We start from the raw sequence: 27,064 nt of genomic DNA, 5'->3' as shown, positions 1-27,064 counted from the left end.
GAGTGGAGAAATAGACTGAATAAAAATTACTAACCTTGCTAGCCTCGGGGTTTTGTTTGAAGCAGTACATTAATTTTCTTCTAGAGCCATATAGAAAACACTTAACATTGAAGAAGTTGTGGTTTAAAAGTTTAAACTTTGGTAGTGTGAAGTTGTTTTTTAACCACAGAATTTAAACTAATATACTTCCAGCTGATGAACATTATTAAAATAAGTCATACACTTCTGATATTACTAGTCTTATCTAAGAAATAGCATGAATCCTAATTTTAATTTTACATCTAAACTTACTTTTTCCTCTCTGTTTTTTGTTTTGTTTTGTTTTTGGTACTGAGCATTGAGCCCAGGGGTGATTTACCAACTGAGCTACAGCCCCGCCCATTTTTAAATTTTGAGTCAAGGCCTTGCTAAATTGCTGAGGCCTACCTTGAATTTGTAATCCTCCTGAGTCACTGGGATTACAGGCATGTGTCATCACTCTCAGCTTCCCTCTCTCTTTTTACATTTAAATTTTACTTTACAAATGAAGCATTCTTTTTTTTATATATTTATTTTTTACTTGGGCACAGCATTTTATTTATTTATTTTTATGAGGCTAGGCGAGCACTATACTGCTGAACCACAACTCCAGCCCCAAGCATTCTTTTCAATTTTTACATTTATAGAACTTTTCTATAATGTCTTAATAAACCATAATAATAATAATAAAAGGATCCTTGAAGATTTAAGGTTATGTGGTACTTCTCATTTTTGCATAATGGAAAAATATATGGGATTTTAATCCATACATGCATTTTTAATGTGTGATTTTATCAATTGGGCATGTTGTATAATCTCTATAACGTTCCTCATGTAAAAAAATTTAGGCTAAATAATACTATTTCACAAATATTCAAGGAGAAAAATTCATACAAAATCATCTATCACTGAGAGATTGTTTGCCCTGAAATATTAATTTTCTTAGTATCAAGAATAGGAGATGGTGATGAATATGAAGTGATCCCAGAATGCTCAGTGAAACTAAATCCTTCCTGTGGGCTCAGAGCTCACGTTAGCTCAGGCTTCTTGAATTAAAATCCCTGGACAAACCTTGGTTTGGAATTCTCACTCAGCAGTCTGACCGTGGCAGTTTTCCTCATCTTCCCTTGGTTTCCTCAATTTGGAATGATGATATGTGGTACGTTTCCCTATGGGGTTGTTTTAATATTAAATGAGTTAGTAAATACAAGGTTCTTAGAACGGTGCCTTTCACACAGTATTAACTATGTTAACTATTTTTTTTTTTATTAAGTATATCTTGACATTATTGTACCTTGGAAGTTTTGGTTGCTGCCTTCAAAGTGGAAATAACAAAAATCAGCCAAAACAAATAGTAAAATCTAGTTGATTTAGGACTTTGGTTAGGTTCTGTTTATTCAGCATGAGAGCTTATTTCTGCCCATAACAAATTTTTCATGATAATTAAAGGAGTGGCTGAGTTCATTCAGTTTCCTCTGGGCTCACATGTACTAATTAATTTGCATTGCAAGCATAAACTTAACTGTTTAATGATATGGTATCATTAGTAATTTGGCAAAGTGTGTGGTAAGGGAAGATATGATTTCATTTGTGTGTGATGGTTATTGTGTATCTTAGTGTAATACATTTTTCAATAGATTTTTCCTGATCAATTTGACTTAAATAAGGAATTAAGTTTTAAAACAATCATGGTGAAATTGAGAAAAATTCTCCTGTCCTCGAAAGTCATTTTATAGTGTGAGTGAAATATTATAATAGCAAGTTCGTATTTAGGGAAGCATAATCTAACCAGAACAGTTGAATAATGAGAATATTGTTTCTCATAGAGTCCCTTTGAGGATGTGGAGACTTGTGTCACACTCCTTCAATGCTTTGTGACATGCTACTTCAACTTCTGTCTTTATTCTTATGCTGTTTGATCCACATATTTTCTCTTGCTAACTTGATTTTGTTCACATGCTACCTTCCAAGATAATTTGTATCTTTGAGTATGAGGTAGGGATGTGGTTGTGAAAAGGGAAACCTTCTGGGTTTAGAATTGAACTACTTTAAAAAGCTTAAAAGCCATTATCTAAAATGTCAACAATGACAGCCTCATTTCCTTTCTTAAAGAAAAAAGTTAACAAGATGTAACAATAGGGCTGGGGTTGCAGCTCAGTGGCAGAGCACTTGCCTTGCATGCCTAAGGCACTGGGTTCAATCCCTAGCACCACATAAAAATAAATAAATAAAATAAAAATATTGTATAACTATAAACATCATATAACTAGCCATATATATATATGCATATTTTATATATATATACACACATACATATACACACACATATAAAAACGTAACAATACATTTTTCAATAGATTTTTCCTGATCAATTTTTATGACTCAGCTTTTGGACAGAATTAATGGTAAGAATATATATATAAAACAAAATCATAAATTCTTAGCAGTAAGAATTCTGTTTTCATTACTCTAATTGTATAAAATTTCACTTGAAATTTTAAAACTTTATTGTTATATAGATGCTTCTGGTTTAAAAAGGTAGGTCATTTTGTCAAAGAATGTAGAAGAATTTCATTTTTTTTTTTTTTTTTTCTTAATGTAGTCTATCCTTTGGGAAGTTGAGGTGGGAAGATTGATAGTTCCAGGCTAACGTTAGCAATTTAGTAAGACCCTGTCTCAGAATAAAAATTAAAAAGGGCAGAGGATGTAGCTCAGTGGTAAGGCACCCTTGGATTCAGTCCTCAGTACTGGCGGAAAGAAGTACATATGTAGTCTATGCTAAAATACTTAATTTAATTTTCATGAAATACTATTAGGTCCAATGTGTTCAGAGTCTGAAATCTCAAAAAACCTATAATAGCATGAAAAGTTCTTTGGCAAACTTGGGCTGTTTTGCATATTGGATTAATTGTGCTGGTAAATATTAAGTCTTTGATTATTTGAACTGATGGGAGCAGATATTAAATATCATTTCAGAAACCTTATTTGTTCCTGAATTGTTAAGATTATCATTTGAATATCTTTTTTGATTTTTTTTTTTCTTTCTGTTTCACATGCAGGTCATGGTAAAACTCCAAAAGATGCAGCATCAGTTAGAGCCACGCATCCAATACCAGCAGCCTGTGGAATTTATTATTTTGAAGTAAAAATTGTCAGTAAGGGAAGAGATGGGTAAGTAAATTTTAGTGGGAAAAATAATTTGCTATTCTTTCTTTCTTTTAAAAAATAATCCAAATCAGATAAGGATGAAGTGGTATCTTTTTTTTTAGTTGTTGACAGACTTTTATTTTATTTATCTATATATGGTGCTGAGAGTCGAACCCAGTGCCTCACACATGCCGGGCAAGTGCACTTCCCCTGAGCCCCAGCCCCTAATTTGCTATTCTTGGGTAATTATTTTTGTTTTGATCTATAGTGTTTATGATGTAATTGGAAGGAAAGTTGTAATCTTGGGAAATTTCGGAACTTGGACAAATGGAATCTGAATATTTCAGTGTAGCAGATTTGATCTATTTCTGCTTAAATACTAGTTGAAACCAAAGCTTGAGTTTGTGGTTTTAAACGAGTTTTTCTGGTAGGTTTGTTATTAAAATGGAGAAGATGGGTTTAAACAATAGAGGGACAATAACTCTTCTTCTTCTTTTTTTTTTTTTAATATCCTTTTAGTTGTAGATGGACTCTATACCTTTATTTTATTTATTTATTTTTATGTGGTGCTGAGGATCGAACCTCACACATGCTAGGCAGGCGCTCTACCACTGAGCCATGATTCATCCTTATCACTTTTCTTACACTGCCTGTTTTCTGAATTCTGCTGAGAAGTTACATCTTCTAAAAGTGAGTTATAAAAGCCAGTAGGTGATTTGTAGATATTTTACAGGGCAGGGGGCTTAGAATTTTATGTTTTGCTTGGGAAATGTGTTTTGCATGCTCTCGATTGAAAGAGATTATCCCCAGGGTTAGTATGTGATTTAGAAGCTTATAAAATAAGGACCGGGAGTGGAAGCTCACTGGTAGAGCACAGGCAAGAGGCTCTGGGTTTGATCCCTAGCACTGAAAAGGAAAGCTTCCCAATGAGAACTTCTTGGTAGATCCTTGAATCAACTTTTATCATTCATTGCTTTTTGACTTGAGATAGGTGTTTGATGTGTGTGTGTGCCAATGAGAAATTCACTTAGGGGAACTATTAAAAATATTTTGGGTCTCACCTTAAAAATTCCTAAGTTGGATTTTTTGGAAGTAGTGTTTTAGGCAAGATGAGCATTTTGAGAACACTCCATGAGGAATTTTAGTACATATCCTTGACTAAGAACTAATTGTCTACATTGGGCATGGTGGTGCATGCCTATTATCCTGGAGGTGCATTCCTGTTATTCTGGAGGCCAAGGCAGGAGGGCCCCAAGTTCAAGGCCTCATCAACTTAAGCAAGACCATCTCAAAATAAAACACACACATCCAAAAACTGGGGTATATAGCTCAGTGGGTTCAATCTGTAGTACCACCAAAAAAAAAAAAAAAAAAGTCATCTGATCATTTGGAGCTATTGGATGCATCCTCCATCCTGTACTAACTTCGTTGTGGTATAGGGTCATTTTTCAGCAACCAAGATAAAACTTTTGGGTTTTGTGGGTAAGTTGACGTGTATTTGAAGCCAGTCATTAACTAATCTCTCTTAGTAATACTGCTGTGTCTGACAAAATAAGGTGTATCCAATATATGATTCTTACTTTATTTGCTCAATATTCTCAGTGTCAACAATATGAAAGGTAAAAGTGAAACCTTGGAATACAATGCTAGCTTTTTATTTATCTGCCTAAATTTTTCCAGAATGTTCAAATCAAAGCTAAAATTGGAGATACTAAGGAAAATGGTTGAGAGAAGTCCCAGATTAAAATAGGTCCATGTTTGTAACCATTTCTAGCTTTACAGCTGTATCCTGAGTAAGCCAGTTCTTTCTGTACTTCAAATTGTATCAGCTCTGTAATGCTGGAGTTGCTCAGGATGATTCCTAGGTTTCTCTTTACCTTTCACTGTACTTAACACTGTCTTTGCATGATCTTGACCTTGTATTGTCGGCTGCAAATACCCTCATGAGTCTCAAATCTAATGCTACATCTCAGATTATTTTCTTGAGCTCCAGACAAGTACATCTACCCAGATGTTTCCATTTGAATGTCCCATAGGTACTTAAATTTAGCTTGTTAAAATCTTTTTCTTAAATCAAGTTAGTGGTTTCACTGTTGCTAAAAACTTGAGAATTTCTACCTTTACTATTTCTGATCATTTTCACTGCCTGTCCTGTAGTCAGGTCTTGGTAATTTATCTTCTGAATAACTGAGGTGATTGGTTATTGGCTGTCCCAGTTGCTTCCTGTTTATAACTGTTATCGGTGTTCTAATACAGAAATAAGCAAGGCATGGTGTTGCATACCTGTAATCCTAGAGGCTCAGGAGGCAGGAGGATCACAAGTTCAAGGCCGTCTTCATCAATTTAGCAAGGTCCTATCCAACTAAGATCCTGTCTCAAAAACAAAAATAGCTGGGGATGTTAATGAGTTATAAAGTACTCTTGGGTTCAATCCCCACTACCAACAAAAAACAGAAAAAAATTAAATTGACTGGAGATTGAACCCAGGGCTTTTTGAATTTGAGGTAAGTACTTTGATGCTGAGCCACATCTCAGCCCTCTCTGTCTCTTTTCTGAGATTATTTGTAATATCTGTGATTTTAATGCTAAAATCTGAAATTTCTTAGGGTTTTTTTTTTAAAGATGTGAATAGCTACCGCATAATTTTTCAGTCTTATCTTTTTTGTAACTAACCAGCATCCCTCAACCTCCCTTTTTCTTTATTTTAAAAATTAGATGTATTTTAGTTTTGGTGTGCATTTTTTTTAAACAAATATGTACTGTCCTGTAACCACCACCACAGTTAATATGTAGAGCAGTTCCATCACCCTTTGTACAGAGTGATTGGTGTTCTGTTTCTATACTTCAGCCATTTCTAGAATGGCATATAAATGGTGTCATACAGTATTTAGCCTTTTAATTCAGGCAGTTGTCCCTTAGAGCAGTCTTTATTACTGATTGTGTGGATGAGTGAGTCAGTTTGCTTATATAATCCCTAATTGAAGAACAGTTTTTGGCAATTATAAATATAGCCACTGTCAATGTGTATGTTAGGGGTTTTTGTAGAAACATACATTTTCACTTCACTTGGGTGAAATGAAGCTAGGAATGAGATTGCTACATCATAGTTAATTGTATTTTTAACTTTATAAGAAACTGAAATAGTTTTGCAATGTGGCTTTGCTAGATTGCATTTCCACAAGGAATGTTTGACAGTTCCTTTGTTGCTTTGCCTTCTTAATAGCACTTAGTCAGGTTTTGTTTGTTCTGTTTTTATTTTTAAGCTATCATATAAATACCTAGTGATTTCTTATTGTGGTTACTATGGTTTTAATTTAGTTTCCCTAATGATTAATAAGATTGAAGAATCCCTAATTCTCACTTGCCCTTCATCTATAAGGTACTGCTTACATTCTTTGATTGCATACGGGGTGGCTCATATTTCTAGTTCTGTGTGAGTGTGCTTTCTTTCCTCCTTGTGTTCACCTTGTCTTGCCCTTATTCCATTGGCCAGGTTAGTCACAAAGTTTTACACTAGTTTTCAAGCTCTAGTGTAGCAGTACCTTTTTGTGGCACTTTGCCTTTACCAAAATAATAGTTTCTTTTCTATGCCTCCTGTACAGTTTGGGCAGATTGATCGTAATATTTATACTGTTTTAATTGTCTGATACATCAAGGGTAGGGACTATTTTACATGTCTGTAACTTCACTTATTATAGCTAGCATTCAGTTGAATTAAAAAATTTATAAGGAGGAGTACCTATTTCTTGTATTCCTCAGAAAACTTATTTCTTTGGTCAGATTCCACTTATCTGTCTTGTAAATTTGTTGACTACAGTTCTAGGCCAGTCCAATTGGGTTTGAAAGGGAAGAACAATTATTATAATTATTTTTTAAAGCAACTCTCATTACTAATTTTGGCCAATTAGTGTCTTTCTGTCAAAGTACTTACCCTGCCCCTTTGGTATTGGGGATTGAATCCAGAGGCATTTTACCACTGAACTTCATCCCTAGCTCCAAGAAGAGTCTTTCTGGAGACATATTGAACTATATCAAACGATTTAAATATTGCTTCCTAAAATCCCATTATCTTTATAAAGAATGTACCAGAATGAACAGCCATTAATCACTTTTTGTTTACAATGATGTATGTTCATCTGAAAGTTTTTTTTTTTTTTTACTTAATTTAAAATTGAATTTTTTAAAAAACATTGTATTTATCCAAGATTAGCACAGGTATATAAATATTTGAATCCAATATCTCAGTTTTTTAGAAAATTGTCTGTTATTGACAACAGGTTTTCCCATGAAATAGCAGGCATTGAGTATGAACTGCCTCTTTCAGCACAGTGAAAGAAAACAGAAGGGGCTGATATTACTGTATTATGTGCTTGAAAAGACTTGATTTATTCTACCATATGCATTATTTCTAGGTCTGCTGTGGAAAATTAGGAACATGACTGTGATGATTGTTACTTGTATTTATTTGTTTCCTAGAAAATAAAGCTTACAGGAAATTTGTTTTATTGGGTGAAAGAATACACTGAATATAATTTGTGTTTATTCAACAAAATAAGCTTAATTTAATAGGGTAGAATAGCCTGTCAAAATTTTGTAACTAATTTAAAAGTAAGTTTCTAATGCATTTCACAACAAAAAATTAAATTGACTTATCTTCATGGCTTTTTTAGGAGATATGTTTAAAGGGTATACATTTACTTTATGTTCTTACTGGTGATCAGTGTTCTTACTAGTGATTGCTGGTAAAATGAATTTCCAAAAAAGTTTGTGTCTACTTTCATTAAACTTTTAAATTATACACACTAATAGCGGCAGTGGAGATGCTTTCAATTCTACATTTAATTTATTAAAAATTTTTATTTGAAAATTTTTAAACTATTTATTCTGAGTGATATTTTTAGTTCTTTGAACAATACTGATGTCATTCTTTGACAATGATTCAGGAAGAGCTGGTGTGTAATTCTCTCTGTTCTGTTCTTAAATTCTTCTGCTGATAATGATATGCTCCTTTTCATAATGTTCCTTCTATGTTTGCTGACTTTCTAGATTATTTTTTGGGAGGAGTAGAAAAGAAGTAAAGACATTTCTTCCTAGCTAGCTTTAAAAAGCGCTAAAAAACTTTTATTGGTAGCAGTAAGCAGCAAATGGAAGCTCACAGATGATCTTTATTCTAAGTAAGCAGTATATTTGTTAATTTAACAAATATTTGTTAAACATATTGCATTGTCAGCAGCTGAGTAAGTATAAGAAAGATTTCATTCATGTCTGTTTTAGGACAGAGTAAAATGTCAGAGGATCTGACATTTAGTAGAAACTCAGCAAATGCATTGACTAATATCAAACATAGCACTTACTTGTAAGGTACAGTGGTGCTGGGCAGGGAGCAGACAGCCTCATAACTTTAGATGAAGACATCTCATGCTGAATGCTATAAGATTGAGCTCATGAACGAGAGAACCGAGAAGAGTTCTGGCTCAAGGTAGCAGATTTGTGAAGGAAGTAGTATTGGATAGACCTTGTAGAATAAGAATTTAAGAGACTCCATTGTGGAAAAATAGTGATGAAATAGTGGCTGGAATAGTCTCAGGTGAAGAGTGGGTGGCACTGTATGGCCTTGGGAGAGGTATGTAGTTCAGTGTTACTGAGGGGGATTATAATTGAATTGCAATTAGATATTAGAGAGCATTGATTGAAGTTCTAGGGGGGAACACTCAGAGTAGGAGGGAGGCTTCCATTTTGAGGAAAGAAGTGATAGAATGTGTGAGTTAGATAGTACTGAGTGGGAATTAGGGAAAGGATATGGTATGCCCTGGCAGCCTGTAGGGTGGCTAAAGGTTGGAGTTAGGTAGGAAGCTGTTGTTTAGGGATGGATTATGTTGGAGATTTAAAACAAAAAGGGCTGGGGACCTAACTCAGTGGTAGAACACTTGGCCTACCAGCATTCCTGAAGCCCTGGGTTTGATCCCCAGTACAATGCACAAAGAGAGAGAGAGAAAGGAGGGAAAAAAGGGGTTTGTTGATGTGCCAGATACTGTGGTAAGAATTTAGGATGATAGAAACATAAAGTCCCTATCTTCAGAAGTTTGCAGATAAGAAGGGAAGTGAAAATGTAAGTAAATAATGAAATCCAGTTTCAGATATGTAGTAATAGACATATGAACAAACTAGGGAAGAATTAAGGGCGAAGCACCAACTAACTCTCAGAAGATGGAATGGTGTTGAGGGAAGGCTTTCCCTGAGAGCTATGTGAAGTTACACCAGAGGACTAGTTAAACCCAGGCCTCTGGTTTCCCTGTTCTTTGTCACCGTTTTTTCCTCCTTAGGCTTATCTATTTCTTGGGTAACCTGCCTGAGATAGTATGCGCTTTTAACATGAATACCTGTTTTGGAACCTACATAGATACTATTGTTGAGAAATATAATGCAGATTTCAGACTTGGCCCTGCTACTCACTAGTTCCGCGATTTTGTGCTTTTCAGCAAACTTTCAGTCTCATATGTTAAAAAAAGGGGGGGGGGATACTAGTACCAACCTCATGGAAATAAATTAAATAAATTATTAATAATTAAATATTTTATTAGAGTGCCTGGTGCAGATCAGACTCAGGCTATCATTGCTGCCGTTGCTGCAAGCCCAGCACAGAGCCTGTGGAGAGCCAGATGATAGTCTAGAGAGGTCTGAGAGGGATTTCTCATGCTAATGAGCATTACTTTTTATCCTTCAGGTGCTGGTTCTAAGCCAGGGAATAATATAGTTGGATTTGCATTTTCTGAGGATAATATGGAAATAGATGGAGAATTAGGCCAAGAAGACCAGATAGTTTAGTGTAATCATAAATTGATGGTTTAATCTGTGTAGTGGGTTAGTGAGGCTGTTAACTTCGGTCACACACATCATTTAATGACCGGGATATGTTCTTAGAAGTGTGTTGTTAGGTAACTTGGTCATTGTGTGAACATCACAGAGTACTTGGGCAAACCAAATTGGCTGTGGCCTCATTCAGTGACATGAATTTGTGGTGTTTGTTGTTGATCAACATACTGTTATAAGGTGCTTTACTGTATTTAGGATTTTAAACCCTGCAAAGCTTGATTAGGAAGTGGGAGTGGCAGAGGTGGCTGATAATAGAGGATGGCATCCAGGTTTCTGGCTTAGATGATTTATGGTGATGTGATATGAATAAACAAAATAGAAAATGCTGGAGGGAAGTGGATCTTTTAAAGTTGATGATGAGAACAATGTCTGAAGTGCTGTGGAGTATCCAGATGGTTGATAACGAGACTATGACAGAGAGAGAGAGAGAGAGAGAGAGAGAGAGAAAGAAAGCTCTAGGAGTGGGATTAGGAGAGAACAGAGCTGAAGGTAGATTGGAGCGATGAGAATTTACATTGATAGGAACACCTGAGAATGTACCATTAAAAAAAGAATAGGCCTAGATGGACATCTGAAGCACCACCTTTAAAGGTTATCCAGGAGGGAATCTAGCTAAGGATCTGAAGAGGAGTGGGTGGAGAGTTAGAAGGCAGGCCCTAGTGAGTACAGTGTACCCAAAGCTAAGGAGGTCAGTTCAGAATGACTGCCAAGTGTCTGCTTGCTTGTAGTTCAGGAAGTTGTTAGTTCTTGTGAGGGCAGTTTCCTTAAACCTAGGACGCAAGCAGGTGAAAGTTAGGTTCAAGTTAGAGGTAAGGGATGGAGATAATCTGTCAGTGGACTGAGTAGCTGTGTTGCTATTGTGGGAAATAATTACAATTCATTTGCCAATTTGAAGATTTGAGAATTATAGGAAAAATGTGAAGAAGAAAACTGTAATTAATTTGGTATAATTAATCACTAACATATCTACTTGTTTTCTTCCAGTTTTTATATATGCACTTATATTTTAAGTGGTTATATTCTTATAGGTTTTTGCACCTTGTGTTTAGTATTGTTTTATTTATATGTACTTATTACTGTATATTTCTTGCATAGTTAAAGCGTTTTCCTATAAGATTAAAAGCTCTGAATCTCTCTTGTGTTTTGGCTATGGCACATCCATTGCTATTGTTCTATTGTTGATTATTTAGGTTGTTTCTAACTCTTTCACTATTCTCAATAATTCTTATCCAGGGGCTGGGGTTATGGCTCAGTGCCAGAACATATCCATAGCATATGTGAGGAACTGGGTTCAATCCTTAGCACCATAGTAAAAACAAACCAACAAATAAATAAATAAAATAAAGGCATGCTGTCCATCTACAACTATAAAAAATTTTTAAAGATAATTCTTATTCATGAAATCAGTTTCTTTTTCCATAGTAAAGAATCCTCAAAGTTGAATTTTTTGGTTCAAGAGAAAGAGTATGCATGTTTTTAAGGTTCATGATAAACGTGGCCAAATTACTCTTGAGGAAAATTATTTCAGTTTACATTTAGGAGGGATAGGCCTTGTCATATTTACAAGCTGAGGAGATGAAATCAGTAGTGAGTTCAAGGGAAGACAGGAACCAAGTGAGCCTAGTTCCTTTGCTGAGGGGGTGGGGCATGAGGATTAAAGGGTAAATTGGGAATTTGGAATTCATTATGAAGTTGTTTGGAGCCTAAGTATCATCACTTTTGGAAGCTTGTCTTGACACCTTTTACCTTCAAACCTAGTTAGGTTCTTAAGTTATTGCTGCTTTCATAAATGTGTTTCTCTCTGTACCATTTAATCATATTCATAATTATTTGTTTTAAGATCTGTTTTCCCTGTCAGCTCTAAGAGAGCACAGACTTGTCTTTTTTTACATTTTTATTTATGTTGTCCCACACATAGTTACTTAGTAAATGTTCATGGATCAAAGAAGTAAAAATATTGAGGAATCACGAGACTTAAGGCCAAGAATTTGTTGTGGCAGTAGTTTTAAATACGTAATGTTGTTTTTGTCTAGCCGCCTCAGCTGGTTAGAGAGAAAAGTTGAATGGAATGATTGATGCAGAATGGGAAATTATGGGTTAGGTAAATGGGAGAAGCAGTAAGAGTAATTGAGGTTACTGGTAAAGAGTATTTAAATGGACTGTCCCAGTGCAGGCTGGGTAAGGAGGGAAACTGACTCAGCAAAGAGCTGATAGATAAAACGGAGAGACTCACATGTTGCTGTGTTCAGGAAGGCTTATTGAGACGCAGAGGGGTTTGTCAGGGGGGTTGCTGAAAATGCCAGGCGTAGGACATAGCAGTTAGAAATGATTTAAGAGAAGCAGAGCTTTAATGAGGGAGCATCTTTTATCCATTTCTTTCACTAGCGTGTGTAGAATGATGCTGGACACAAAATAGGTGCTGGATGATAAATAAGTTAACTGAGTAGTGGGGAGGAATAAGGCCTGGATTATTTTAAGTTTTTTTTTTTTTTTTTTTGCGGGGGGGGCAGTTAAAAGGTAATGCATTCTTAACAGAAAGGGGGAAATCAAATTCTTTGCGAGAGAAAACCATAAAGTCTTACTTTTTGTTAATATTTATTTTTTGATTGGACATAATATCTTTATTTATTTATGTGGTGCTGAGGATCGAACCCAGGGCCTCACATGTGCTAGGCGAGCGCTGAGCCACAACCCCAGCCCCATAAAATGTTTCTTAAAGCTCTACAATCCTACCCATCAGACTAATTGTAGTTTACATTTTGGGATATGTTCTTTAAGCTTGTTTTTCTCTGTTCAGACTAATTTTAACATTAGTCCAAGAAAGACTGGTTTAATATATATTTGAATCATGTAAGAGAGATTTTAAGACTGTTACTTCATGTTACCATCTCTTATACCTTCATGTTAGTATGATTTTAATTACATGCTCAGAGAGAATCCCCTTTCAATAATGTCTTGAAGACATCCATAATCTTTCAGTGTAACTTTAAGGTTGTGTAACTTTGTCATAATGAATATGTTACTTGAGTGTTGTCATATGAACATGTTATTAAATTGCATTTAGTTTTAAGAAGCACAAAAACAGTTTGTAACTAGTCTGTTTATATTGATCTCAGATACACTATTTGCTTGTTGCTGAACTCACTTAGGTGAAAGTAAATGTTCCATAATAAGGGGGAATGGTCTATTGGTACTAGATGTTTTGACTTTTCATGGATGATTTGAAAGTCTGGGTAGGTTTTTCTAGAGTGGTGGTTGAAATGTTTTAAGTGATTGCAAAATAGTAATTGTGGCTGGTGGAAGAACTGACTGTTACCAGTTGAGCTTCATCCCAGTGGTTGGTTGGTCCTTCCCTCCCTCCCTCTCTCCCTCTCTCCCTCCCTCCCTCTCTCCCTCTCTCCCTCCCTCCCTCCCTCCCTCTCTCCCTCTCTCCCTCTCTCTCTCTCTCTCTCTCTCTCTCTGGGATTTGGGTAGTACAGAATCTAAGCAATTTTTCTTCTGGACATTTTCAGATACTCAAAGAGTTAATACAGTGAGTACCTATGCTACCTGCCTCCTAGATTTTAGATGTTGCCTTTTTTTTTTTTTTTTCTTTTCTTTTTAATGGGTACTGAGTGCTTTGCCACCTCCCTGGCCCTTTTTAATATTTTGAGAACAGGGTCTCACTATGTTGCTGAGGGCCTTGCTAAGTTGCTGAGGCTGGCCTTGAACTTGCAATCCTCCTGCTTTAGGCTCCCAGATTGCTGGGATTACCAATGTAGGCCACCATGCCTGGCAGGATTTTGCTTTGTCTTATCATAAATCTATTTATTTACCAACTCCTTGTTTTTTAAATGAATTTCGAAGTAAAGTGCAGTTTTCTAAGTCAGTTTTACTTAAGTTCTCTGATATTTACATTTATATCTTCTTTTTATTAGTCTGAAAACTTCATTTATAATGATATTAACAAATACTATTATATCCTACAATATATCTGCACATTTCTAAAAGTATTAGTATTAATATTGATTGGCTTTGTTTTTTTTGTCTTGTCTTGATTCTTAGACTATATCTTATTAGGGATAAATAGTGAAAATACTGGTTTTTTTGTACTAAGGATTGAATCCAGGCTGCTTAATCACTGATCCACATCCCCAGCCCCTCCCCCCTTTTAAACAATTTTTTGTAGTTGTAGATGGACAGAATGCCTTTATTTTATTTGTGTGTGGTGCTAAGGATCGAACCCACAATAGGCAAGTGCTCTGCCATTGAGCTACAGCTCCAGCCCCCTCAGCCTTTTTTATTTTTTATTTTATTTAGAGACAGGGGCTCACTAAGTTGCTTAGGGCCTTGCTAAGTTGGTGAGGCTGGCTATTCTCCTGCCTCAGCCTTTCCAGCTGCTGGGATAACAGGTGTATGCCACTGTGCCTGGTGAAAATAGTGTGTTTTTAAAGCCCTTTGATAAATACTATTTTTTTCCCTCTGTTTCTGCCATTAACTTTAAAAAATTTTTTTTCATAGCCTTTATTTTGTTTTTTTTAATTTTTATTCTTTTTTAGAGAGGATTTTTTTAATATTTATTTTTTTAGTTTTCGGTGGACACAACATCTTTATTTTATTTTTATGTGGTGCTAAGGATCAAACCCAGTGCTCACTAGGCAAGTGCTTTGCCACTGAGCTACAGCCCTAGCCATCTACCACTAACTTTTTATGTATTTGTTAGTTACATATGTTCAAATTTATCTTTCATTTTTAGGGATTGCTCTTCTTTGGGGTTTTATTTAATTACATAAAGAATTTAGATTGTTTCAAAATCCAAACTGTGTAAGAAGGCACTTCACAGAACATTCAGTTTTCTTTTTGTCTTCTTCAGGTACCCTTGTTTTGGGTGGCGGCAGGGTACCAGTGATTGAACTCAGGGACACTTGACCACTGACACATCCCCTATTTATTTAGAGACAGGGTCTCACTGAGTTGCTTAGCACCTCGCTTTTGCTGAGGCTGGCTTTGAACTGCCTCAGCCTCCCAAGCCACTGGGATTTGTATGTGCACCACTGTACCTGACTCAGGTATCCGTTTTTATTCTTGGTTTGGTCTTCCATTATGTTTTGAAAATGTAAGCAATTGTACCTTAGAAACCCCTCACAAGTAACTGTTGACAATAGTTGCTTCTAGGTAGGGGGACATAGATAGGGGTATGAGTAAAAGGAAACTTTAAAACATTTTGTGAGCTAGGCATGTTGGTTTATGCCTGTAATCCTAGTAGTTTGGGAGACTGAGGCAAGAGGATCAAAAGTTCAAGGACAGCCTTAGCAATTTAGGAAGGCCCTAAGCAACTGAATGGGATCATGTCTTAAAATAAAAAATGAAAGGTGCTGGGGATGTGGTTAAGTGGTTGAATTCAACTTTGATTCAATCCTGGGTATGTATGCATGCACGTATGAATAAATAAATAAACAAATTTTGTTGCTTTTTTCTTTTATGATGAAATGGATTTTTTTTTTTTGAGGGTTAGCATATTTTTAGAGAGTTGCCTTCTTAGTAATACCTATTGTCCCCTTTTTAAGATACTCTTTTTGTGAACAGTAATAAAATTAAGTAGTAACCTCTTTTGTATTTTCTTCCCCCGTTGCTATTTTTTTATATTTAGAAATATTGATTTACATGCTGTAAGATTGACTTTCTTATATAGTTCTGTGAGTTTTTCCAAATATACAAGATAACATAACCACCAGCAGAATCAAGATAGAGAAGTGTGTCCTCACCTCTTCCTGTTCCAGCTTGACATGCCTTTAATCAAGCTCTCCTTCCTCCCCAGCTCTGGCAATCACTGATCCCTTTTCTCTCCCTATTGTTTTGTTGTTTGAAACCAGAATGTTGTGTAGCTGTAGCCTTCTGAATTCCAGCTTTTGCTCCCCCCGCTCTTGGCATGATGCATTCTACATTCATCCGGTAGTTGGAGGTATTGGTAGGTTATTTCTCTCTTCTGCACCATTTTGTTGTTTTTTATTTCTTTAATAAGAGCCCATAATATTTGTATATACTATTCTTTATCTTTTTCTAATATTTATTTTTTAAAAGTAGTTGAACACAATACTTTTGCTTATTTATTTTTATGTGGTGCTGAGGATCGAACCCAGGGCCTCACACGTGCTAGACGAGTGTTCTACCGCTGAGTCACAACCCCAGCCCTTCTTTATCTTTTAATCCTCATCATTTCATGTTTGTTCTAAGTTAAATATGTTCGTTAGTCATCATCAGACCTCTTTTGGGGTCTTTTTGTCTGAAGTTCATACTTTACTAGAGAGCTCAGGAGGAACTCATAGGAACAACTTTCCTTAGGTTTTTTCTGGTTCAAACTATTTGTCTGTGACTCAGTATATTTGAAAATTTGATTGGATGCAAACTCCTTGACCCAACATTTTCTTATTCGATCCACAGACTTGGCTAAACTATTACTGCCAAAGTCTTATGCTGCTTTCCCACCTTACATGAAAATTGTATTGTTCCGGTCAGTGCCACAGTGATTTTTATCTTTCTTTAAAGAAGCAGTATTCGAATACGCCTTGGTATTGACTTTCAGGTAGGGCCTTAAATACCCACAATATGTGATAGTTTTTGACATCTGCACTGTTTGATTGCATTGATTTGTTTTGGTAGGCTTCAGTTATGAACGTGTGTTGGGTCTTCATTGACTACTATGTCGTTTATTCAGAAAAGCCTTTTCTTCCTTTAGTATTTGCTTATTTAAAAAAAATTTTCTCCATTCTTTCCCCACTTTTCCTGTGGGATTTGTTCACCTTTTTGTTCCCTTTGACCTATTTCATTTCAGAATTTTTTTTCCTAATTCCTGTAAGATAACAAATAAAAATACTATTTCCTCACTGATTTACATTAAAAAAATTAGAGACTTTCTATGAAAAAGTCCATTGAAAAATTAAACAATAAAAACAAAAAACAATCTATCCTTCTTCCCTTGGTCTGATAAGTAGTACCTATAACATTTGTAAAATTGAAATGTGAGGCTCTCTTCATAACTTATTTACATGATTTGGAATTGCTACATTCATTTAATTATGAATTTTGTAGGGAAATAACGAAAGATTTTAAGTATGGAATATGTCAGTAATTTTTATTATCCAAAATGTCATTCTATTAGAATTACAGGTTTCTAATAATCATAGATATTATTATGTAATTAAATAATTTAGTATCTATAAGGTTAAAATGTAAAATGTGTTGTTCTATACATGTAAGTTAATTTCCTTACCTTAGAATTAAATTAAATTAAATTATTACAGACTATTTTAATAAGGCAGAAAATCAAGTTGTTTTTTTTTTTTTTTAAAGAAAGAGAGAGAGAATTTTTTTTAATATTTATTTTTTAGTTTTCGGCAGACACAACATCTTTGTTTGTATGTAGTGCTGAGAATCAAACCCGTGCCGCACACATGCCAGGCGAGCATGCTACTGCTTGAGCCACATCCCCAGCCCCAGAAAATTAAGTTTTGTTTGTTTTTTGTAATCAACTACAAATGAGATTTATTTTTTTCTATACTGGGAATTGAAACAGGGGTGCTTTACCACTGGACTACATCTCCAGCCCTTTTAAAAATCTTGTTTAATTGCTGAGGCTGGCTTCAAACTTGCAATCCTCCTCAGCCTTCTGAGTCACTGGGAATACTTATGTGTTTGCCACCATGTCTGGCCAAATAAGATTTTTTTTTTAAATTTTTAAAAATTTGTTCTTTTTAATTACATGTGACAGTAGAATGTATTTTGACCTATACCCAGAGTATAACTTATTCTAATTAAGATCCCATTCTTGTGATTGTACATGATGTAGAGTTACACTGGTCGTGTATTCACATGTGCATGTAGGAAAGTTATGTGGATTCATTCTACTTTTTTTCCTACTCCCATCTCCCCTCCCTTCCTTTCATTACCCTTCATCTAATTCACTGAGCTTCTTCTACCAAATGAAAAATTATTTTTGGCAAAGAATTGTTAGAGGTATTCTCAAACTAATATTTTACCTTTTTCCTTAGAATTTTATTGTCTTACTGATAATGAAAAGGGAGGATAAATTTATAGATACTTAAATAAGGACTGTATTAGTCTGTGTTTTTTGCTATAAGAGAAAGTCTGGGTGATTTATAAAGAACAGAGGTTCATTTGGCTCTCAGAATTGGGGCCCCATCAACTGGGCCTCTGATGAGGGTTCTCCAGGCTGCATCACATGGCCTATGACACTGTGCTGGGAGGGGGGCTGGAGGGAGAGAGGGCAGATAGACCAGAAGCCAGAGAAACCAGGGTGGGGCTCGGCTTCATGATTTATGACAAGCAACTGGTGAGAACTGACTCAAGGCCTCACAAGAAATATTTTAATATCTTCAAGAGTTACATCCTCAGTGACCTAACCGACTCACTAGGTCCCATCTCTTAGAGCTTCTGTCACCTGTCATCATCACACTGGGGAGCAACTTCCAACCTATGAACGCTTAGGAGATAGACCACTTCCGCAGCAGAGCAAAGACCATCTCAGTAAATGTAGCCAGCACTTGATTTAAGTGTTGTGTACGTGTGAGAGGTGAGGGCCGAATGGTACCACGGCAAAGCTAGTGTCTAGTAGGTGATGATGGCTTCAGGGACAAGGAGGAGGGATGGGTAGGAAAGAAGCCGTGTGTAAGTAGCTGCTTTATTGTCATCGTAGAATTGGAGCAAAGTTTTTCTTTTTATCACAGATGAGAAGGGAAAATGTTCAAGGTTTAGGATATATTAAGTGAAAATTGATCTGCCGTTTTCTTTTTTTTTTTAAGATCATTTTTTTTTAGAGAGAGAGAATTTTTTTAATATTTATTTTTAAGTTTTTGGTGGACACAACATAAAGATGTTTATTGTTATGTGGTACTGAGGAATGAACCCAGCGCCCTGTGCATGCCAGGTGAGCGCGCTACCGCTTGAGCCACATCCCCAGTCCTTGATCTGCCCGTTTTAAGGAGAAATTTTTCTTTCTTTCCCTTTTTTGGCGGGGTTAGGGTCTACTGGGGATTGAACCCAGGGATACTCTACCACAGAGCTATATCCCCAGACTTTCATGGTTTTGTTTTGGATAGATCTTAGTTGCTAAGGCTAGCCTCAAACTTGGGGTCCTCTTGCCTCAGCCTCCTGAATTGCTGTAATTACTGAGTATGCACCACCTCATCTGGCAGGATTGATTACAAGTGAGGTCTAATATTTTTCATATTTCTTATTGTGTGTGTACGTTTTTTTCATTTGTTTTTTGAGTACCAGAGATTGAATCCAGTGGCCCTTAATCATGAGACACATACTTTTTTAAAAAGTATATTTTATTTAGAGACAGGGCCTCACTGAATTGCTTATGGCATTGCTAAGAAGTGCCTATTCCAACATTACTCATTTTTTTAATATTTATTTTTTAGCTGTAGTTGGACACAATACCTTTGTTTTTGTTTAATTATTTTTATATGGTGCTGAGGATTGAACCCAGGGCCTCACACAGCTAGGCAAGCGCTCTACTGCTGGGCCACAACCCCAGGCCCAACATTACTCATTTTTAAATTGGGGTATTTGGATATTTACTTCTTTTTTTTTTTTTTGGTACCAGGGATTGAACTCAGGGGCATCGACCACTGAGCCCCCTCCCCAGCTCTATTTTGTATTTTATTTAGAGACAGAGTCTCGCTGAGTTGCTCAGTGCACTGCTGTTGCTGAGGTTGGCTTTGAACCCGCAATTCCTGTCTCAGCCTCTGTTTTTGATAGCACATAGTAGAATTTACCTTATTTTCTTTATGTGGTTCTGAGTTTTGACAGATGCAGAGTCTGTAACCACCATCATCAAGATTCAGAACATTCCAGCACTTCCCAGACTTTGTTTTGTGGCCCTTCATTAATCTTCCTTCCACTTGTTACTCTGGCAGCCACTGATTCATTCTTCTTTAAGAGATTTGCTTTTTCCATAAGGACATAAATAAAATCCTACTTTATGTAATGTGTATTTTTTTGAAATTAGCTTCTTTCACTTAGTATATTTGAGGTTAATTGTGTTGATGCTTATACCAGTAGTTGATTACTTTTTATTACTGAGGACCCTTCCACTCTAAGGATGTGCCACAGTGTATTCATCTCTTCATGGTGGGAAGATTGTGGGTTGTTTCCAGTTTATGTCCATCATGAGCACAGTTGCTGTAAGCATTTGCAAGCTGGTTCCTCTGTGAAACTTTTTTTCTTAATGTTTTTAAGTATATTATATTTTAAGGATATAATTCCTTATTATGTATGCTAAGTAGTTCTCTCCTAATTTGTTCTATGTGTTTGTTTCTGGTGGTTTTACTTCTAATTAATACACTTGTTTTTTAGAACAGTTTTAGGTTTACAGAAAAATTAAGCAGATAGTACAGGGTTCCCATGTCTCTCCCTTGACCACACAGTTTCCCTTCTTGACATTTCTGTGGTATGATTCTTATAATTGGTGAACCAGGATGGCTATATTATGAACTAAAGTCCATAGGTATTTTAGGGCTGACTCTTTGTATTATACTCTTCTCTGGGTTTTAGCAAATATATAATGTCAGCCACTTTACATGATCAGTAGAATAGTTTCACCATCTTAAGAACCCCGTGTGCTTTTCCTGTTCGTCCTTTGTCCCTCCACCTGCAAACTCGGGGACTCACCGACTTGTTTTACTGTCCCCATCATTTTGCCTTTTCTAGAGTGTCATATAATTGGAACCATGGTATGTCATCTTTTCAGGCTGACTTTTTTTTTTTCCACATAGCAATATTCATCTAAGACCCAAGCATATCTCTTTATGGCTTGATAGCTCATTTCTTTTTATCATTAATATTCCATTTTATGAGCATACCCCACTTTATCTACTCACCTTTTTTGGGGGGGGTGGAATACTGACATTGAACTCAGGAGCATTCGACTGCTGAGCCACATCCCCAGCCCTATTTTATGTTTTTATTTTTATTTTTATTTTTTTATTTAGAGACAGGATCTCACTGAGTGTCTTAGCACCTCACCGTTTTTGAGATGGTTTAGCTGCTGGGATTACAGGCATTCGCCCAGGCATCATTTATCTACTCAAAATTTGAGGGACAGCTTAGTTTCAGTTTTTGTCAGTAGTGAATAAAGCTGCCATAAATATTTGTGTGCAGGTTTTGTGAGGTTTTCAATTCATTTAAGTAAATACTGAGGAGCATGATTGCTGTATCCTATGTTAAGACTGTGGTTAATTTTGTTAAGAATCAGTTTTATTCCAAAATAGCTGTAGCATTTTCGAATTCCCATCAGCAGTGAATGAGAATCCCTGTTCTTTCACATTTTTACCAGTAATTGGTATGAAAGGTTTTTGCATTTTAGCCATTATAATAGGCTTATAGTTGGTATCTTACGATTTTCATTTGCACTTCTACTATAATGTATTGTTAAGCATTTTTTCATAGCTTAATTGCTGCTTGTTGATGTATCTGTTTGGCCCACTTTTTAGTTGACTTATTTGTTGTTTTTTTTTTCTTTCTTTTTAAATATTATTTAGTTGTCAGTGGACCTTTATTTTATTTATTTATATGCGGTGCTGAGAATTGAACTGAGTGCCTCACACGTGCTAGGCAAGTGCTCTACTACTGAGCTACAACCCCAGCCCCGGTTTTCTGTTTCTTTCTTAATTTTTTTTTTTTTTTTTTTAGTTGTAGATAGTCTTCTATTTGTATGCAGCGCTGAGAATTGAACCCAGTGCCTCATACATACTAGGCAAGTGCTCTACCACTGAGCAATAACCTCAGTCCTTATCTGTTTTCTTATTGTTGAATTTTTAAGAACTCTGTGTATTTTGGATATAGGTCCTTTATCAGATAGTTGTTTTGCCCATATTTTACTCCCCACTGTGTGGTTTGTCTTTTTGTTCTCTTAACAGTGTCTTTCAAAGATCAGAAATTTTTAATTTTGATGAGGCCTACTTATCCATTTTTTTTTTTTTTTTTTGTTCAGTTTTTGTTTTTGCTTTTGTGTCTAAAATGTCATTACTAAATCCAGGGTCATCTACATTCTCTTCTGTGTTTCTAGATATTTTATAATTTGCATTTTACATTTAGGTCTTTGACCCATTTTGAGTTAATTTTTTTTTGAAGTCTGTATCTGGATATGCGTTTTGCAATAGAGTTCCAGCACCAATATCGAAAAGACTTTCTCTGCTGAATTGCTTTTGCTTATTTGTCTTAGGTTAGGTGACTATTTCTGTGATCAGTTTGTTGATATTCATAAAATAATTTGCTAATCTTTTGAATGGAATTATGTTGACTCTGTGGTCAGTTTGGGAAAAACTAATAATATATTGAATGTTTTCATAATCCACGAGTGTGGGTTATTTCCCCCATCTTCTCTTTTTTCATCAAAGTTTTATAGTTATTGTATGAATTTTGTGTATATTATGTTGGATTTATGCCTGACTACTTCCTCCTCCTTGATACTAATGTAATTGGTATTGTGTTTTTAATTTCAAATTTCAGTTACTCATTGCTGGTATATAGGAAAGCATTTGACTTTTGTATATTGTATCCTGTGACCTTGTTATAATTGCTCATTAATTCCAAAAGGTTTTGTCCATTTTTAAAAAAAATTTTAATATTTATTTTTTAGTTTTCGGCGGACACGACATCTTTCTTTGTATTGGTGTTGAGGATCGAACCCGGGCTGCACGCATGCCAGGCGAGCGCGCTACCGCTTGAGCCACATCCCCAGCCCGGTTTTGTCCATTTTTTGACAAAAGTTTTTGTCAATTTTTTTGGGGGATGTGTCTACATAGACAGATCTTTTCAGCTATAAACAAAGACAGGTTTATTTATTCTTAGTTCATATATATGAGAGAGCCATGCACTGTGGCCCATGCCTGTAATTTCAGCAGCTCTGGAGGCTGAGACAGGAGGTTCCCAATTTTAAAGCCAGCCTCAGCAATGGTGAGGCACTAAGCAACTCAGTGAGACCCTGTCTCTAAATAAAATATAAAACAGGGCCAGGGATGTGACTCAGTGGTCCAGTGCTCAATTGCTGGTTACCCCTCCCCCACCAAATAAAAGTAATGAGATGATGGGCATGGGGCACACTCATACAATCCCAGTAACTCTGGAGGCTGAGGCAGGAGGATTGCAAGTTTGAACCCAACCCCAGCAATTTAGCAAGATCACATAGCTCAGTGGTAGAATGTCCCTGGGTTCACTCCTTTGTACAACTGGGTTGGATTGGCAGAAAGTAGTGAGAGGAGACATCTTTATGTTGTTCCTGATCTTATTGGAAAAGCATCTATTTCTCTTGATTAATATATGATTCTAGGGCTGGGGTTGTGCTTCAGTGTAAAGTGCTTGCCTAGTACTTGTGATGTACTTGGTTTGATCCTCAGCACCACACACAAAAAATAAAAGTTATTGTGTCCATCTATAACTAAAAAAAAAAATTTTATTAAATGATTCTAGCTGTAGTTTTTTGGTAGATGTTCTTTATCAGGTTGATAAGTTCTCCTTCCTAGTTAACTGAGAATTTTGTTTTATCATGAGTAGACATTGGCCCAGATACTTTTTCTGCAGCTAATGATATGAGCATGTGATTTTTCTTTAGTCTGATGATGTAATGGATTATAGTAATTGCTGTATATAGAGTTGTTTGTGATGTTCCTTCAATATCCTAATATCTGTGGGATTAATATTATTATGGTATATAATATAATAATATATAATCACACAATGATATATCATAAAATTATTAATAACATTACTAATATTATTGATAGTAATTTCTGATTTCTTTCTTCCTAGGCTTAATAATTTGTGTTTTTCTCTTTTATTTAACTTGCTTGGAGGTTCATTAGTTACATTGATCTTTTCAAAGTGCCAATTTTTAATTTGTTGAGTTTTTTTTTCTATTTTCCTCTTTAGTTTCATTAATTTCTGCTCTAATATTTGAGAGCATGCTTTATATGTGTTCTGTTTCTTTTATATTTATTAAGATGTGTTTTAATGCTCAGGATGTAGTCTCTTTTGGTGAATATTTTTGTAAGCTTAAGAATAAGAGGGCGGGGACTGTAGCTCAGTGGTTGAGCACTTGCGTAGCATGTGTAAGTCACTGGGTTCAATCCTCAGCATCATATAAAAAGAACAAAGGCATTCTGTCTATCTGCAACTACAAAAATTTTTTTTTAAAAAAGGGAATAATATAAGAATATATATTCTGCTGGTATTGGATGAAGTTTTCTATGAATGTTGGTTGATGATGGCCCTTGTTCCAAATTCTGCTTTGTTTGAAATTAACATAGGTAGTCAACTTTCTTTTGATTAGTGTTGACATGTCTATCTTTATTTAATCTTTTACTTTAATTTGTGGCCTTAAAGTGATTTTCTTGCAGACAACATATATTTGGATCTTTTTAAAATTTTAGTTGTAGTTGGACACATACCTTTATTTATTTTTATGTGGTTCTGAGGATCAGACCCAGGGCCTTGCACGTTCTAGGTGAGCTCTCTACTGCTGAGCTACAACCCCACCCCATATATTTGGATCTTGTTTTTTATTTTCAATCCACAACCCCCTCCGACCCCCGAGTGCTAGGAATTGAAGTGAGAGCTTTCCACATGCTAGGCAAGTTCACACCCAACCTAGGTCTTATTTTTAAATCCACTCCTTTTGAAATGTGAGTCTTAACTATGTTGCTTAGGTTGATCTGGAACTCCTGAGCTCAAGAGATCTCCCACCTCAACTTCCCTAGTGCTGGGATTATAGGCATCTGCCTTTATACCTGACTTATCAGGTCTTTTAATTGGTATAGTTAGACCATTCACATTGAAAATGATTATTTTAGTAGTTGGATTAATTCCTACCATATTTTGGGGTTTTTAAAATTCATTACACTTGCTCCTTTTTGCTTTCTCCCTTCTTTGGTTATAATAGCATTTTAGATTAATTCCAGTTTTTCCTCATATCTTAAGATATCAGTTATACTTAAATCTTTTTCATGTGTTTCTCTAGAGTTTATAGTAGACATTAGAACTAATCTAAGTCCATTTTCAAATAACATTTTATTGCTTCACAGATAGAGCAGGTGCCTTATAATAGGATATAATTTATTCCTCTCTTCCATCCCAAATAATATTGCTGCCATTCAGTTAACTTATCCATAAACTATAATTACACAATACAGTGTTATGAATAAAGTTATGTTAGATCAATTTAGGACAAGGAAAATGATATACTTTTCTTTATGTAGAAGAAAGTGATTTTTCTTACCTGTCATTTTTCTTAAGACCTTGTTGTGTTTATTACAAGGCACATCTATTGGCCACAGATTTATTTCTACAGGATCTTTTTTTTTCTTCTTCACTTTTGAAGGATGATTTCATTGGATACTGAATTTGAGTTTGGATTTTTTTTCTTTCAGCATGTAAATATCTCTGTTCTCTTGAGCTTGCATGCTTTCTGAAGAGAAGTTTGATATAATTCTTATATCTTCCAGTAGATAAGCTGGTTTTTTTTTTTTAATATATATTTTTTTTGAGTTTTAGGTGGACACAGTGTTGTTGTTATATTTATGTGGTGCCGGTGATTGAACCCAGTGCCTCATGCGTGCTAGGTGAGCACTCTACCACTGAGCCACAATTCCAACTCCAAGTTGCGTTGTTGTTGTTGTTTTGCTTTGTTTTCCTTGTTTCTTGTCATGATTTTTGTCTTTGGGTCTTGTTTGACTATAAGAAGCCCAGGTATTGATGTTTTGTTATTTATCCCGTTTAGGTTCTTTGAGATTTCTGGATTTGTGGTTTGGTTTCTGTCATTAATTTTGGAAAACTCCCAATCATTATTAAGATTTTGCTCTTTTTTTCTCCTTCTGGTATTTCCTGTTATGGTTGTCACAGATTTTTGGATAATGTGTTCCAGGATTTTCATTTGTTTTTCATTGGCCTTTCAGTTTGGATAAGTACTTATTGGACATGATTCTTTGGTTTTATCCATTTTTCTGAAAACCCATCAGAGGTGTATTCTTTAGTTGTATTAGTGGTTTTTGATTTCTAGCATTTAGTTTTGACTCTTACAGTCCTTAGCATATCCAGTTATTTTAAATTTCCAGTTTGATCATTCAAAATCTCTACCATATCTGAGTCTGGTTTTGATGCTTGCTTTGTCTTTTTAAACTGTTTCCTCTTGCTTTTTATACGCCTTTGTAATTTTTTGTTGAAAACTAGACATGACTTACTGGGAAATAAAAACTCAAGCAAAAAGATTTTTAGTGTGAGATTTGTGTTTTTCTGGCTAGGAGAGGTAGGTTGTATTTAATGTTTGGGAGGTGTTGTACTGTTTGTAGGTATCAGAGCCTTCCTTTTTCTCTAGGGTTTTTTTTTTTTTTTTGTCATTTTGAGTTTCCTAAGAAGCTCCTTGAATGAGGGCTCTGCCAGAGCCCTCTCACTTGCACCTGCTCTTGTATTGTAGTCTTGCTAGTATGGTGGTAAGCTATTGGGGAAGGGAAATACTGTATAATTTTATGGTGAAATCTCTGGTTTTGCTCCTGCTGTTTTTTGGGTTATTTTGTTTGTTTGTTTGTTTTGGTACTGGGTATTGAACTCGGGAGCACTCAACTGAGTCACACCCCATCCCTATTTTGTATTTTATTTAGAGACTGGGCCTCACTAAGTTGCTGAGGCTGGCTTTGAACTCGTGATCCTCCTTTCTCAACCTCCTAGCCCTTGGGATCAGAGGCGTGCACCTCTGCACCCTCCTTTTTACTGTTTTTTTAATAGACGCAAATCCCTGTTCTATGATACTCATAAATAAGAGTTTCTTAGCCCTGCTGTAGAAGGCTGAGGTTGTCTAATTGCCCTTCTTTCAGTTCATATAAGGTTCTGGTAAAGTTGCCCTTGAACCCTTGAAGGCAGGAATTGGTTAGAGAGTTTATTTCAAAGTGGTTACTTTCCACCTTCCCCAATCTCAAAACCGGAGAGTTTTCTCTGATTAAAAACTTGGTGGAGCTCCTGAAAGTACCAGTCA

General features: G+C 35.7%; 1 protein-coding gene across 2 annotated transcripts in view; it reads left to right on the top strand.

The window, feature by feature from the left end:
- The window catches only part of Ranbp9 (RAN binding protein 9), a 90,490-nt gene that overhangs the window by 12,091 nt on the left and 51,335 nt on the right, over positions 1-27,064 (top strand). For both annotated transcript variants that reach the window (XM_076859216.1, XM_076859217.1), the window contains exon 2: positions 3,078-3,189. In XM_076859216.1, coding sequence (XP_076715331.1) covers positions 3,078-3,189 — 112 coding nt within the window. The remainder of the gene's footprint in view (positions 1-3,077; positions 3,190-27,064) is intronic.

The sequence above is a fragment of the Callospermophilus lateralis genome, chromosome 6 (assembly GCF_048772815.1).
Source record: "Callospermophilus lateralis isolate mCalLat2 chromosome 6, mCalLat2.hap1, whole genome shotgun sequence".
NCBI classification, from domain to species: Eukaryota; Metazoa; Chordata; class Mammalia; order Rodentia; family Sciuridae; genus Callospermophilus; species Callospermophilus lateralis.
Note: the sequence above shows the minus strand (reverse complement) of the source record. Positions and strands in the feature narration are given on the sequence as shown.